Here is a 16243-nt window from a genome sequence, read left to right on the forward strand (position 1 = left end):
TAACAATGAAACTCGCGCCACGGCATGATAATATGTATTGGTAGTGCTTAACATGCAGAGAAAGGCTTTATCGTGACAAGGCTGAACTCGATCCGGTAACTGAACTGTTTTACTGGTAAGACTGTGTCACTTCAGGGGAATGAAGAAACGAAAAAATGGTCAACAATGAACATTATCTGCTGGAGTTTTAGGGTTACAATTCCAACTATCAAAATATCACCAAACAGGCAATGGCTTCGTTCAAATGTAGAAGCCGTTTTCACCCATCATACCTTGACGGGCAACTTTCTAGTAAATAAAAGAAAATAAAAACGGTTATTTCCAAAATTTGCCTATTGTTAGTGTTGAATCCAAAATGCGTTTCTTCAGACATCTTCAAATATTTTTTTCTACAGATAAAACCGTTTCCCAGCCCATGGCAGATTAAAGCTTTATACGTAAGTCTTAAATGAAAGAACAAATGACGCAGTGATAGTAGACACAGCGATAATCGATTTCTTTTAATTTACGAATTTAGGTGAAAAAAATACTGCAGTCTGATTTCGATTTCCCGATTCTATACTTGATAAAACCTTTCTAAAAAATTAGTTATCGAATTTCATTATAAGATGCTTATAGAATATTTCGAAAATCGTTTATTCATTTCAAAAATATAATTAGATGATACAAATTATTAAATCAAGCAAATTAGCAACAGGCTTTAAAAAAAGCGATTAGTTTTGGAGCAAATAAAGTTTAGAAAATAAAAAAAAGAATATGATTTCGGAAAAAAAGAAAAAAAAGGGAAAATCCTTTGCTTTGGGGGAAAAATTCTTTAAAGCTATTTTTCAATCTATAGACGCTTTTTCTTCCAAAGGAACATTTCCCCAGTAAAAGTTTTATGGAAATTCGTTCCAAACGGACGAGCAATCTTAAGCAATGCCTTTTATGAAATTTTTTTTCAAAACTATGCAACTGAAAAAGTCTTTTTTTTCCCCCTACACTTTATTTTTGAACTTTGCATTTGAAACAAAAGCACTAAAAACTCACACCGGGAACAGGAGAAAGAGCAATAAAATTGAAAAAATAAATAAGCTTGCACAGAATCGAACTCCAACTATAAACAAAATTCATTTACATTAACTATTTCTAAAGATAATTCGCTGAAAAAACGCAGCAAAATTAAAACAAACTTTCATCATGCGTAGATTATTTGCTGAGTCGTTCAATTATCTGCCTTTTTAATTCGTTTCCTATGAGCTCAATGTTTGCAGTTTAGCTAAAGTTTCACAGAACTTGCTTTCATCAAACTTTACCGTTTCACTTGAAACAAATAAAACTTTTAGCGGTAATTGAAATTTTCACAAAGTTTCGGAATCAGTTTCAATTTTTCAAAGTAAGTTGTGTGAGAAAAAAAAAATGCTTTGAAATGTTTTGAATAATCGTTTACGGAAGGACGCTTGAAGATTAATGAATCTATTTTTGCATTTTAAAAGAAGTTTTGTTTTTGTCTTGAATTTTATTTTCCCGATAAAACTGTTTTATGGTGAAAGGTGATATAATTATAGGCATTTTTCGTTAATGCTGTTTCAGTTGCTTTGTTGGGAAAAAATGTTTGGTATATCTATGTAACTAACCTTTAAATGTAAGTTACCGCCCTATAGCCAGGGCTAAGGCATTGAGAAAAATTGTAAACATTCCTTACTATTTAACTAGCAGTAAGACTTGATACGGTACAGAATTAAAAGAAGTAGGCATTTTCAAGCGCAATAAATTTAAAAAAGTAACCCTTAAATGCATATATTTTTTTATAAAAGCACTTAAAAATATGTTCTTTGGCTTTAAACTTCTGCTCCTGTTCAAATTGTGAGAAAAATACTTTAAAAAAATCATAGTATAATTTAGGTATGGCTCGTGGTTTAACGAACTCTTGGCAACATTAGGCTTAAACTGGGGGAAAAAAAAGTTTACCATCAAATCTCACAAACATTGAAATTATAATAATTCCTTACTATTTAATTAGCAGTAAGACTTGATTCATTGCAGAATTGAAAGAAGTAGGCATTTTCAAACGCGACCTACATGTCGAAAAAAGAGTTTTTCCCCCCCATCAGATTGGTACTAGTTTTAGATTGATCCAATAGCTTCTTCAGTGAATATTTTCTTGGTTATTTATAACTACCGAGTTTCAGTTTGTTCTTACAGTATTACAGAAGACTAAACTGTGTATGTTGCCGAATGACAACACGATGCATTTAAGGATTAAGGGATACAGATGTTGCGGGATACAGAAGTTTTCTTTCAAAATTAAGTAAATCATATCGATTAAGAATTAAAATTTCAAAGAACTGTTTCAACGAGCTCAATTTTGTGGGTAACTTGACTCAAACTAAACATTTAAAAAAAGTTCATATGTTTCCTCTTATGTTAAGATACTTTCTTTGTTTTAATTCCCATCCTTTTTCCAGTTGAGGCCTTTAACACAATAGTTTTCAGCACTAATCTATACGTAAAGAGTGGTCCGAAAGTGGACATGCCCCCTCCTTTATTTTCAACATTATAGTAGGTTATGGGTTTGTTATACATAGGTAAGTTAAAGTACTAAAAATCATAAACATTGGTAGAGCACCATCCATGCCGTAACACAAATGAATTCTGCGCCGTGCCTGCGTTGATGATTTGCGGAGATTCGGGGATGATGTACCGTATAACATCTGTACCAAACCAAAACTAAACTAAACTGAAAACGAAACTAAATTGAAAATGGAACTAAATTGAAAACTGAACTAAAAACGGAACTAAATTGAAAACTAAACTAAAAACTAAAGTAAACTGAAAAGGAAATTAAACTAAACTAAAAACTAAACTAAGTTAAACTAAAAACGAAACTAAACGGAAAACTAAACTAAAAACTAAACGAAGTTATTTGTTTCATTAATTTTAATAAAATAAAATTAATGAGTAAATAAATAAATAAAGTTTACATCAATCACTGCACATTTAAGGCAACAGCATTGCAATACGTAAGCTCAGCACATCACTTTTCCTTCATTTTGAATACGAAAAACTCGCTTCTAGTGACAAAACTGCTGGGAGTCTTTTTTTCATTGAAACCACGAATAAGTCAGGCTTATTTACTGTTTCAACTTACGAATTTCTTAACTTGGTTCCACGAATATTTACATTCTTACAAGGTTACAAGGAACGCTTTTCCAAACACATAAAAACAAACACATGTTTTAAAATTTTTGTTATTCTGTGAGAAAAGCAAATTTAAGAGGCTTCACATAGTTTTCAAAATCTCCACCTTTTTTTTCAGTAATTTTACAAAAGTCTCAAAGTTAGTTCTTCGGAATAAATCTCTCGAGTTTTTCTCTTTTTTATGCTTTCAATTACTTTTAGTATAGTTTAGCTTGGAAACATGTTACATGTTTTGAAACACTTTTACATTAGTCTTCTATAAATTTTCATAAGATGCAGAGTTGATAATCTAACTTACTTTTCAGTGTAACTTCATGTGTCATCCGTATATAAAACCTTTTACAATTTTTTCTACCTTTCTACCTTTTTTTACATCAGGCATGAACTTAAGAAATAAAGTTTGATTCTATTTAAATATAAAGTTTTTACTTTAAATGCGGTTTTTGAGGCTAGCTCAAACATGTGCAGATATAAAAGTCACTTGACAATTTTTATTTCAGAAAATATCCGTTATAGATTTATAAAAATGTTTGACACTCACTACTTCTATAAAAACATATTGTAAGTTACATTTTCAAACGCTGCTTTTTTTTTTTTTTTTTGAAAAAACAAAAATCTCATTTTTTACAGTAATGTTCACCTTTTCCCATCATTTTAAAGGTATAAAAACTAGCTCAAATATTCCTCGACATTTTTCACAGTGTGAGAATAACTTTTTGGCTACATGAAACATTGGAACAGTTTTTACTTCAATAGTAAATAAAAGGAAAGAGAGAAAACTTTTATAAAAAAAAAACTATTTCACTCTTTCTTCAAAGTGTTCACTCTCTTCTCCGTCACTCTCTTTCTGTAAGCCATTTCTATTATTAAAATTTCTCGAGAAAACAGTAACCGAACACTTGAAAAATGATTTCCAATTTTTAGGAACATAATAAAAACATACTGTCTTTAGAAATATTTCTGGAAGTTAAAAACGAGCTACCCGAATTACACGTTGCTTACAAAGAATTTGAGAAAAAAGGTGTGAAGATACCGGTTGAATTGTTTTTTTTTTTACTTCCAAACGTGCAATATTACTTTTCGTTTCAGGACAAAGAATTGCTTGTGAAAAAACTATTCTTTTAAGAGAAGAGCATCAACACAACGTATTGAAGAAATTACAGAATAGACTTTTCGGGAGCTAGTAGTCCGTAAAAATTCTTTCGCATTAGGGGGAAACGAGTTTTGTATTTTTTTTCTTTTGTGTGTGTGTGTGTGTGTGTGTGTGGTATCTTTTACTTAAGAGATTTCGAGTGTAATTTTTCTTTCGTTAGGAACCTTCCGAGTGTTGTGCGGAAAAGGGTTTAAGGTAGGATATGTGTATTTCGGGAATTAATGTGAAATGATTACTCCCTTTCAGAATTCAATTGTAACCTCATATAGAGAAATGTCCGCGATGTATGTTTCGCCGATGCAAATAGCAATAGTTATCCTTTGTATTTTTACCTCCATTTTTCAATCTCAATTTATTGACCTTTTACACTCCAAGGTCCCGTGTACCTACAAGTGGGTTAACCGACTGAATGATGCCTTGAAGACAGCTCTGTTTTTTGATCCAAACCAGAAGCTGAACAAACCCTCATCCAGCGTAGGGTGTTTCAAAAATACACGTAAAAAAAAAGAAGTTTCTCCTGGATAACGGGACACGCCTCAACATTTTTAGACTTGTGGATAGCAATATACTGGAAGAATTTTAGCTTCCTACTTCAACTCAAAAAAGGTGCTCAACCCCCTCCCCCAAACTTCATAAGTATGGGGAGAAGGGGTTAAAAAATACATTGATCCAAAAAAAAAAAAAAAAAAAAAAAAAAAAAAAAAAACAATGCTACATATTATAATATACACGAAATATGCATATACATTGCAATAAAATATTTATTTGCAAAAATACATCTGGGGAAATTAAATGTTTCTAAATTTGTGGCATTTTATATGCTACGGCTAATGCTAAGTTAAGGGGTCATTGAGCACCCTCTTAAACTTTGAGTAAGAAGCTAAAACTTTTACAGCATAATACTATTAGTAAGTATAAAAAAATAAGGGGTGTCCTGGACTCTAGCTGAAAAAGTTTTTTTGAACCACCCTAATCCAGCCCCTCCATAGGTACTGATTCTGAATGGGAACGGGGAGGACTTTATGAATACAACAGATTTAACGTGCTCCAGTCCCCATTAACGAGCACGAAGCGTTAATTTCTTACACTGTATAAATCAACAGGATTTTCTGGTTCTATTTTTCACCTTTAACTACTGATCAACCTAACACACTCGTTATCAATCTACTTGTTCCATCTGTCTCAATAAAGTGAAGTAAATATGACATAGCGCAGTACTTTCAAAATCACTTCCCGAGTCAATCAAAACACGCGTTATCACGAAAAGCTCTTGATTTATTAAAACACTGCGATGCTACAGCTCCTTATAAATCAATTCTGAGTGAATATGATGTAATACAAAATTTTCAATACTTACCTCCTAAGGAATCTTCCCTGGATTGACTCGCAGAGCTCGGCAGGTGGTGACTTTCCCATTCTTGCAAGATTTCTGAAAAGACATTAATAATTTGGGATGAAATACTGAAGAATATGAAATTTATTTTTGTGGAATGAGATTATGCTCGCTGCTTTTTTTAAAATTGGAAATGTAATAGAAAATGGATATTTTTTAATCTTGAAGTTTTGATGAGATTGGTACATCTAGTTCCCTCTACTTGACGTTTTCCCCCCTTAATTTCAAGACAGCTGTTTTTTATTCGGTTTATCATTTATTAATTCATAAAATTTTTTTAACATCTGTGCTTGGAATAAGCGAATTAGTTGAAATAATATTTTAAATGTACCATGATTGATATTGACTTTCAAATATACCTTGAATGAGATAGTCTTTCAAATATTCCTTGATTGAGATTGTATTTCAAAAGTACCTTCATTGAAATCGGCTTTCAATCAGTTCCTTGATTGGAGTTCCTGTAATTTTTTCTTCATTTAGAAGAGTATATATGTATATACGCACATACATCGACGTTATTACAAAGATGAATGAGCTCGTATATCACGCAATTTTTCGTGCGTGTGCCGTTAAGTGCGTTTTTTCCTTTTCATACAGTTTGTATTTTTTGAGTTAATTCCTCATTCAAGTCCTTGATATGCGAATCTGTATGTAGTAAGTTTCCTGTACCTTTTAACTTTACCACAGACCCATATTTCTTAACTATCAAAAACATTGTCTTGCTTAAAGCCTAAATTAACTGTCAGAAATATTTAATGTTGTGTTCTAGCGACTTATTTCTTTAAAATTGCAATATTGACGAAAATATTTCATTCCTTCAGAACTAATGAAGCTTTAATAACGTAAAAGTAATTATAATTTCACGCAAAATTAGTTCTACTAACAAATTTTTGCACGAAAATATTTGTAAAAGTCACAGAAATATTATAGTATTACTCGACTACTAACGGTAAAATCGTATCTCATCAAAAACAACCCTGTTGTAAACATTTCCTCGCCAAGAAAACCTTTAACTTTTCCGCACAAAAAAGAAAACCTGCATACAAAACCCGAAAACCCTCAGCCATAAAAAGTTATGATATCTAGTTTGCCCGCCAAGTATCTGCCAAACTATCGTCCTCCCTCTTCTCCTTTTTCATCACAGCTACTTCCATTAGAACCTGCTCCCACCTTCAACTCCTCAGAAATATGGATAGATCTTTTAAATTGTTTACCTTGTTCGGCAGGAAGCTTTTTGCTCACCAAGTAACCACTTCACTTTGAAAAGCTTCCCGCTTATCACATCTTTTTGCATTGATATTATTACTTTGTCTGTATTTTTAGAATTGAGAACTTCAAGTCAGAAAATTTTCAATTGAAACAACGCTGTTTTGTGTTTTTAAGGAACAATAATGGCTAACCTAATTTTACGTCAAGTTATTTTCTGACTATTAAGATTCTATGTTCATTTTGCAAGAATTGGACGGTTTAAATTTTATTGCAATTCTTGTATCCTCTCTGTTGCAAAGAAAACTTCTTGGATAATAAAATACTATATTTTAAATTATTGTAACGGATTCGGTGCGGCTTCCAACTTTCTCGAAAGGATGACACAGTTCTTGATTAAAAATACAGGAAATTTATTTACACTATGTACAGGAAAGAGCGTCAACAACTGCTAAATTAATCATCAGCAATTAAACCAATATCACTCAACACCATAAACTCAACGTTTACACACGTATTTACTTCCAAATACGAAAACAACACAGCGAAATGCCTCGCAATAAACAGAGCTAATACACTCTCAGTTCGAATTCTCAATCGAAACTAGCTCTTTATCACGCAGGACGCTTTTATAAACATCGAAGAATTTTCCACAACATTCTTACCTCTTCACGAAATGCGTAGACCGTTATCAAATTTTATCAATGAAAAGAAAAGAGAATAGGGGATCGTATACTTTAGCCGAATGAAAAGGGGTTGTATATTCATTACGGGAAACTATTTACAGGTTACGTTACTACAATAATTACTATTTACAGGATTTGTAACATTGCCCCCTTCCTAAGGACTGCACGTCCCGGGCAGTACAATCCCCAGAAAGGGTGCCAAACTTCTAGCACAAGTTTACAAATATACACATTAATTAATAACTAACAGATACAGAAAACACAATAATAACAAGAAATATTACTAAACATTAAAAGCAAAAATTATCTACAACTTTTATGTTATCAACCATGGTTGTTTACGTAATACTCATGAACTATGGCCATAGTATGGGGCTAACCGATCATAATGTACAACCCTAGGTTTTGCATTAGGTGATTTTTGGATCCTCACTACGACGTCATTTAGTCGGTTAAGGACTTTGTAGGGTCCATCCCAATGCGACTGCAATTTGGGTGACAGACCTTTCCGTCGGATGGGATTCCATAACCAAACCTTGTCGCCTTCGTTGAATTTATGTCCAGTAGACCTTGTGTCGTATCGGGTCTTCATCTTCTCCGCCGCGATGTTGATTCGCTCTCGTGCGAAGTTATGAACGTCTTCCAACCGGGCCTGGAGATCCTGGATGTACTCCTCAGGCGATGCAGGCGCATCCGGAGGACGACCGAAGACGAGATCACAAGATAGCCTTAGCTCTCGTCCGAAGAGTATCTGAGATGGGGCATATCCGGAAGTCTCGTGGACAGCACTGCGGTAGGCCAGCAGGAACAAAGGTAGCTTCTTGTCCCAATCCTGTTGATTTCTGGAGACCATAAGTGAGAGATTATTCAGGATTGTGCGGTTGAATCTCTCCACCATGCCGTCCGATTGTGGGTGTAGTGGTGTTGTCCTAGTTTTCTCAATACCGAGAATTTGACATAGGCCCTTAAACACAGCAGAGATGAAATTCCTCCCTTGATCGGAATGAATCTGTAAAGGTGTTCCGTATCTCGAGATCCAATGTTGACTAGAGTCTCTGCTACGGTGGTAGCCTCTTGATCTGGAATGGGATATGCTTCCGGCCATTTGGTGAAGTAGTCGATGGAAACAAGAACGTATTTGTTCCCATCAGCAGTTCTTGGTAGAGGACCCTGGATGTCGATCCCAATTCGTTCGAAAGGAGCTCCAACGTTGTACAGATGTAGCTTCCCTCTGCTTCTCTTCTTCGGTCCTTTACGAGCAGCACAGGCGTCACAAGAATGGCACCATTTCTCCACGTCATCCTTCGCCTTGCTCCAGAAGAAGCGCTCCCGAACTTTATTGAGGGTTTTCAAGACACCAAAATGTCCTCCAGTCGCACTACTATGTATTTCTTTCAGAACATCTGAAATCCTTGATCGGGGAAGTAGTAACTGCCACCTAGATGTTTTGCCGTCATCAGATTCCCATTTTCGGTACAGTACGCCGTTCCGTAAATGGAGTGAGTTCCATAAAGCCCAGTATCTTTTTGTTGCAGGACTGAAGATGGAAACGTCCTGCCAGCTAGGGCGTCGACTGTCACTCTCCATGAACTCCAAAATTGGTTTTATGTCGGGGTCTTCAAGTTGATCTTTTCGAACTTGGTCGTCACTCCATGGATCAGGTTCTGATGATATTGGAGTCACTGTCACCTGATAGGCGGTAGGGCTAGTCGTTCCATACTGTTTCTCGATTCGGGAACAATAGTGGCAGTTCTCAGGACAGGATCTCCTTGATAAAGCGTCAGCATTACCGTGAGATAACCCTTTTCGATGCTTGATCTCCATGTCATATTCCTGGAGCCGCTGTATCAATCTGGCTATCTGGCCTTCCGGATTTTTGAAGTTCAAATCCAAGTTAATGAGGCATGATCTGTCCGAAGCAGAAATTTTCGGCCGTAGAGGTAATGATGGAAGTGTTCTACAGCTTTCACTATGGCCAGTAACTCCTTTCTGGTGACGCAGTAATTTCGCTCCGACTTTGATAAGCATTTGCTCCAGTAAGCGATGACATGTTCATTGCCGTCAATTTCTTGGGATAAAACAGCTCCAATTCCCTCGTTGCTCGCATCAGTGTCCAGGATGAAGGATTTTTCAGGCTGAGTATAGGCGAGGATAGGCGTTGATGTTAAAGCCTCCTTCAGTCGTAGAAATGCATCTTCGCATTCTTTGGACCATTCAAACTTTTGTTTGCTCTCCGTCAGCTTATGCAAAGGTCGTGCAATGTTGGAAAAACCCTTTACAAACTTCCTGTAGTACGTGCAGAGCCCCAGGAAACTTCGCAGCTGATGGATGTTTTCGGGACGACTCCAACTCTTGACAGCAGATACCTTTTCTGGATCGGTTTGTACACCCTCAGAAGAGATGATGTGACCTAGGTAGTTCACTTCCCGGCAGAACAAATTACATTTGGACAGGCTTAACTTCAGATTGGCTTCCTTAAACTTCTGCAGCACCGTCCTAAGATTTGCCAGATGTTCTTCGAAACTGCGTCCCACGATGATGATACCGTCTAAGTAGACCTGACAGGATTCGTAGGAAAGTCCTCTTAACACTATCTCCATAAGACGCTCGAACGTAGCTGGTGCATTGCAGAGGCCGAAGGGCATCACTTTAAACTGCCATAAGCCTTGTCCAGTTGTAAACGCTGTCTTTTCTCGGTCATCAGGGTGTATCTCAACCTGCCAGTAGCCGCTCTTCAAGTCCAGGGTCGAAAACCACTTGTGTCCGGAAAGAGTGTTCAAGGTGTCGTCTATCCGTGGAAGAGGGTAACTGTCTTTCTTGGTGATTTCATTCAGCCATCGGTAATCAACACAAAATCTGGTGGAGCCATCTTTCTTTCGGACCAAGACGATGGGAGAGGCCCAAGGACTGGACGAGGGTTCGATGACATCATTCTCCTGCATCTCTTTCAGGAGGGTTTCAACCTCTTCCTTCTTGGCGAACGGTAGTCGTCTTGGATGCTGTTTAATAGGGAGGTGTTCTCCAGTGTAGATCCTATGCTGCGTTAAATTCGTCCGGCCCACATCCTCCGATGTAGATGAAAACAGATGCTTGAAGTCGTCCACCAATTGTTCCGCAGCAGTTCTTTGATCTTTCGATAATGGCGCACTTCCAATTAACTCCGATGTCAAGGACTCAGAAGACACAGTCTCGGGGGAATTGATTCTTCTAATGACGCAGTTTACTGGAGTACAAGTTGCTAACACTTCACCTTTCCGAATATTCCTTGGCCTTTCACTCACGTTGGCGACTCTCACAGGAATTACATCATTAGAAAGGTCCACAAGCGTAGATGCTACCAGCACTCCTTTTAGGTTATTGCTTAGGTTAGGGTATTCAATGAGTCCAAATCGAAAACTATTGCTTTCTTCAAGGGAGCCAGGTATTAATGATTCTGACCTTTAGGGAATCGATAAATCTGTTTGGGCTATTATTTGATGAGCGGATTTTACATCACTTTCTGCAGGGAAAACGGCTATGTCTTTTCTCATCGAGTGCAGCTCATTAGTCTTGAAGTCGAGAGTGAAGTCATATTTTTTCAAAAAGTCCAATCCGAGAATGAAGGGGTCCGTGATATTAGCGACGAATGCCATATGATGGTAGGTGGCATTCCCAAACAATATTTCGAAGTCCACTTTACCCTCAATCTCAATTTTGTCACCTGTCACAGTCTGGAGACTTACGCGTGGCGATGTCCACAGCAGTTTCAATTCAAATTCACGAGCCACATCTGTCCTAATGATTGTCACATTGGCTCCAGTGTCGACAATCAGTTTGCAAGGATTCCCATTTATATGGGCGTAAATGAAAAGTCCATCACAGCCACTACTAGTAGAGGAAATTTGCAGAGCTCTGGTGGAGGTGATTTCTTTCCCTCGCGTAGCTTGGCGAGCAGGACAACTCCTTCGCAGGTGCCCTTCACTACCGCATTTCCAGCACTTCTGCTGCTGTTTCTTTTGGGCTGTTATGCTGTTCAGATGTCTTGCCAAGTCACCGAGTTGTCTCTCAAGTTCAGCGAGGTGGGACGACCTGGAATCAGACTCATCAGCTTCCTGATTCCGGATTAGATGGCGATCCACACGGGTTGCTTCTTGGGCGACCTCGTATCTCATCGCATATACCAAAGCGGATTTCAGGTCGTTTACATTCGCCATCCGGAGGGCCTTCTGTATCTCAGGATTCCGAACTCCGTCGATGAAGTAGTTGAGTGCCAGGCTGTCTCGAACATCCGCAGGACAGTCGCAAAAAGCAAGATGAGACAGTCTCTCGACGTCCGCCGCTAGTTCTTGCAAGGTTTCCCCGGTTTTCTGGAAACGGGACTTCAACTGGAGTCGGCTGAATTCTTTCTGGCACTTCTCACCGAAGCGAAGCTCCAACGCAGATGTGAGGGCGGCGAAATCCAGGCGCTGGCTGTCCGGAAGGGTCTGAAGAATGTCCGCTGCGTCACCTCTCAGGGATGCTGCAAGATGGCAGGCCTTGGTAGCCGAGTCCCATTCGTTCGCTTCCGCCACTAAATTGGGTCTTGTACACCTGCCACGAACTTTTCCCATCAAATGTGGCCAGTTTAATGGACGGTCGAGCAACCGATGTGGGAGCGCCAAACTGTACAGAGCTGCTTTCCGCGGTCGCCAATCTCCTTTCCACGTCCTTAAAGATCTCTTCTTTAAATAGATGAAATCTTCTATCTTCTTCAAATTTATTTTCTACAGCAGTGAATCGACTTTCAACGGAACCAAATTTTTCTTCAATAGCATCAACTCGATGCTCTATGTCATTAAATTTATTTTCCATCACAGTCTTTACCGAAATAAGGTCGTCTTTAATTTCTTCTTGGTTAGACGTTACGTCCTTTTTCAGCACCGTTAAATCGCTTTTTAACTGGTCTTGATTTGCCAACATACTTGCAGTCAGATCACTTTTTAATTGTTCTTGATTAGCCGCCATATCATTTTTAATTGTTCTTGATTAGCCGCCATATCATTTTTAACAGAGTTGATTTCATCAAGAAGTTGTTTTAATTGTTCATCCATTGCGCGAGTAATCACCATAAAATTAAAGTCCAAATTCAAAAAGTTTTTATGAAAAAATGTCCAAAGTCACACTTACTCCAAGAAAGTCCTAAAGTAGCCCAACGTTGGGCGCCAAATTGTAACGGATTCGGTGCGGCTTCCAACTTTCTCGAAAGGATGACACAGTTCTTGATTAAAAATACAGGAAATTTATTTACACTATGTACAGGAAAGAGCGTCAACAACTGCTAAATTAAACATCAGCAATTAAACCAATATCACTCAACACCGTAAACTCAACGTTTACACACGTATTTACTTCCAAATACGAAAACAACACAGCGAAATGCCTCGCAATAAACAGAGCTAATACACTCTCAGTTCGAATTCTCAATCGAAACTAACTCTTTATCACGCAGGACGCTTTTATAAACATCGAAGAATTTTCCACAACATTCTTACCTCTTCTCGAAATGCGTAGACCGTTATCAAATTTTATCAATGAAAAGAAAAGAAAATAGGGGATCGTATACTTTAGCCGAATGAAAAGGGGTTGTATATTCATTACGGGAAACTATTTACAGGTTACGTTACTACAATAATTACTATTTACAGGATTTGTAACATTGCCCCCTTCCTAAGGACTGCACGTCCCGGGCAGTACAATCCCCAGAAAGGGTGCCAAACTGTTGGATATGTTTTAGTCTTGATTGAATTTCATTTCCTAAGACAACTTTGTAATAACTGTTAGATCTGTTCTAACCTTGCAATTGCAGTCCGAGATAAACAAACCCTATGAGATGAGAGTGAGTACATAAGAATTTAGGGAAAATTAGTGATTTTCAAACTTCAATTACTCCGGCTCGTGATGTCCCTGGGGGTTGAATTTTTGTATATGTACTCTATGGCCCCCCAAGAATATGTATACAAAAATCATTACTGTAGCCCCCCGGGGGGCTGTGATAGAACCTCGGGAAGGTACAATTTGGGGGGTAAAAACGAGGGGGGAAGGGCAGGGAGGTCAAGTGGCACAAAAGGCACATCAGTAGGGCACAAGGAATGTGTGTGCGAAATTTCAGCTTGATTCTTTTTTTCGTCTGTGCTGTAGCCCTGTCAAAGAAAGCGAAAACTTTTTTGAACAGCGATTTTATAACTCTAATACCTCTTCCCCCTGATGGTCCAGGGGATTGTATTTTGGTTTACGGCGTCAGGGGCCACTAGAGATTGAGTGTACCAAAAATCAACTCCGGGGTCTTCATGGGGCTGAGATACAGAGGGGTGAAAAACGCAAAAAAACCCAACTGTCTGTCGTGTAATCTTGTTTTTGGTCGCTTTTATTTTCTTTCGTCTTTGGTGATGGATTTGCTTCTGTTGGCTGCTGACGTTTGGTTTCTTTGGCGGGGCGGGACGCTCCCGCGTCCCGTGATAAAGACATTCAGAGTTATAGAATGTCACAGGTTTTCACAGTCAAGCGCAAGTTGCCTCGCAATATAATTTGAACTACTATATCTGATTTCTCGTTTTTGTTATAATCGTTTCGCAACAAGAAAAATTCCGGTTTCTTTTGCATTTCAGTTCCAGAACATTCAAAAAGTTTCTCCTTAGTTTAAATGCAATTAAAGTTTAGTTCTAATTCGGTGATCAATCGTGCCACCAAGCCTCTTCAAAAGTAAATTTAGAACCCCCCATAAATGCTGTGCGAAACAACCTCTTTTTGTTTCATTACTTCGTTTGGAGCTCATGCAAGTGTAACTCCAGCCACTAAATTCGGCAGTTTGCGATAGTTAGTGAGCATTACTACAGTACATCGTATTTTCAACTGATTCTCAACGTATAGTCCCATTTTCTAATGTTTACGAAATATTTTCAAATTTTCCTCAACGTATACTCAATGGATTGCTATACCTGGGTTTTACCGATCTTTTAAGTTCAGTTGTGATTCGCCAGATTACCACGTGAGGTTAGTTGAACTTTCTTGCTCGCAAATCGCTGAATGACCACACAACAAATGCGCGATTAGCAATCGTTATACCTGCATTGATCACCTAAAGCACATAAAGACTGAAACACATTACATTTTTCTTGAATTTTTTTCACTTTTTATCGTTTGTGATTTTTCAAAACTTGCGATTTTTCAAAAAGAACTTTTTCAAACGATTATGCTTTTTCAATTTTATCGGTATTGGTGTGCTCAAAAAAACTCGATGAACATTTTTCCTGACTAGCCTATGTTTTTCGATTTCGACTTAAAAGTAAAAGCTCTCTAATGAATTGAAGACACACTAAACAACTTCGCAAACGGTTGAAATTACTTCCGTAAGTGAATTTCAATTCGATTTGCAATCATTTTTTTTTCTCATTTTCTACTAATCGATGAAGCTTATCTTTGAGAATTTATCGATGCAATTTCCGATTGCCTTCATTAATCGATATCGGCTTGTACAAAGCGCATGTGTACTGAGATCTAGAAATAAGTATTGCTTAGTTTTGATAACAAATCCTATTAGGTTAATGGAACCATGAAAGGAATTGGTATTCTTGCAGAAATAGGAGACATTTTAGTTTTTTAAGCGAAACCCATTAAATATTACAGGTTGGTATTTCAATAAGTGAGAGCAAAAACTAGTACGTTTTATTATCAATCATTCCTTATTTCTTTCATTTCTCCAACTTAGCCATGTAAAAATAACTTTTCAAATTTAAACATCTACCAAAAACCTGTAAAGGCTTACTTTTGCATCTGTTTTATGATATGACGTATAAAATTGATTACTCTCTTTAATTACAGGTTGTTTTATTAAATTGTAAAATGTTTTTCTTCGAAAAACATTTTGAAAATTTGTTAATGTAAGAAAAGATAGTGTTAAAAAATCCTAAATTTTTTTCCGTAAAAAGCGCTAGCTTCCATGTTGCCAGTACTTTTCACCATAAAGCTATATATTTCACTGTAAAAGCTTAAAATAAAAAATAAATCAGTTACAATTTGGGCTGGGATAATTTACTTTTTGTGTGTACTTCGTTGGAAACTTTTTTTTTTTACTATAAGCACTTCATTTTACATTTATCTGGATTTTCCTGACTTCTTAGCAGTGCGAAATTTCAAGGTAAAACAGGTGACATTTTTTAGTCACCCCTGGTTCGTATTGATGAGGTGATGATTTCATTCGTAGCCATGTTTCTTAAATGACTGCAACTTTGATTTAGTCAAAGCTGTAATCGATGCCCTTAAAAATTTGTTACTAATCCCTGAATATACATTATTTAATTTAAATACACATTTTTCAAAACAAAGTTTAGTTCATATAAGCTGCGCCATAGTTTTAGAGGGAAATATTTTACCAATACTTACTGCCCTTTGTGCACTTTCAGATCACTAATTTATTTTTTTGAGCTGGCAATCGGGCGTTAATTGACAATTTTCTTACGCTAATTTTAAAATTAAGTCGCCTTCTGGCCGGTAGCTACCGCTAATTTTGCACTTTATGTAGAACCGTTTAATGGTTTAAATAAATTGGGCGCATAACAGAGGCAAAACGAAATTTTTGTACCTTTTAGGAAACTAACAAACTATGACAGA

The 16243-nt window shown here is 37.1% G+C and overlaps 1 protein-coding gene across 1 annotated transcript in view; it reads right to left on the bottom strand.

Annotated features, from left to right (window-relative positions):
• LOC129216770 (uncharacterized) overlaps window positions 1-16243 on the bottom strand; it is a 382782-nt gene that overhangs the window by 47834 nt on the left and 318705 nt on the right. Inside the window, exon 3 of the mRNA XM_054850986.1 lies at window positions 5691-5762. Coding sequence (XP_054706961.1) covers window positions 5691-5762 — 72 coding nt within the window. The remainder of the gene's footprint in view (window positions 1-5690; window positions 5763-16243) is intronic.

This window comes from Uloborus diversus, chromosome 2 (assembly GCF_026930045.1).
Source record: "Uloborus diversus isolate 005 chromosome 2, Udiv.v.3.1, whole genome shotgun sequence".
Taxonomy (NCBI): domain Eukaryota; kingdom Metazoa; phylum Arthropoda; class Arachnida; order Araneae; family Uloboridae; genus Uloborus; species Uloborus diversus.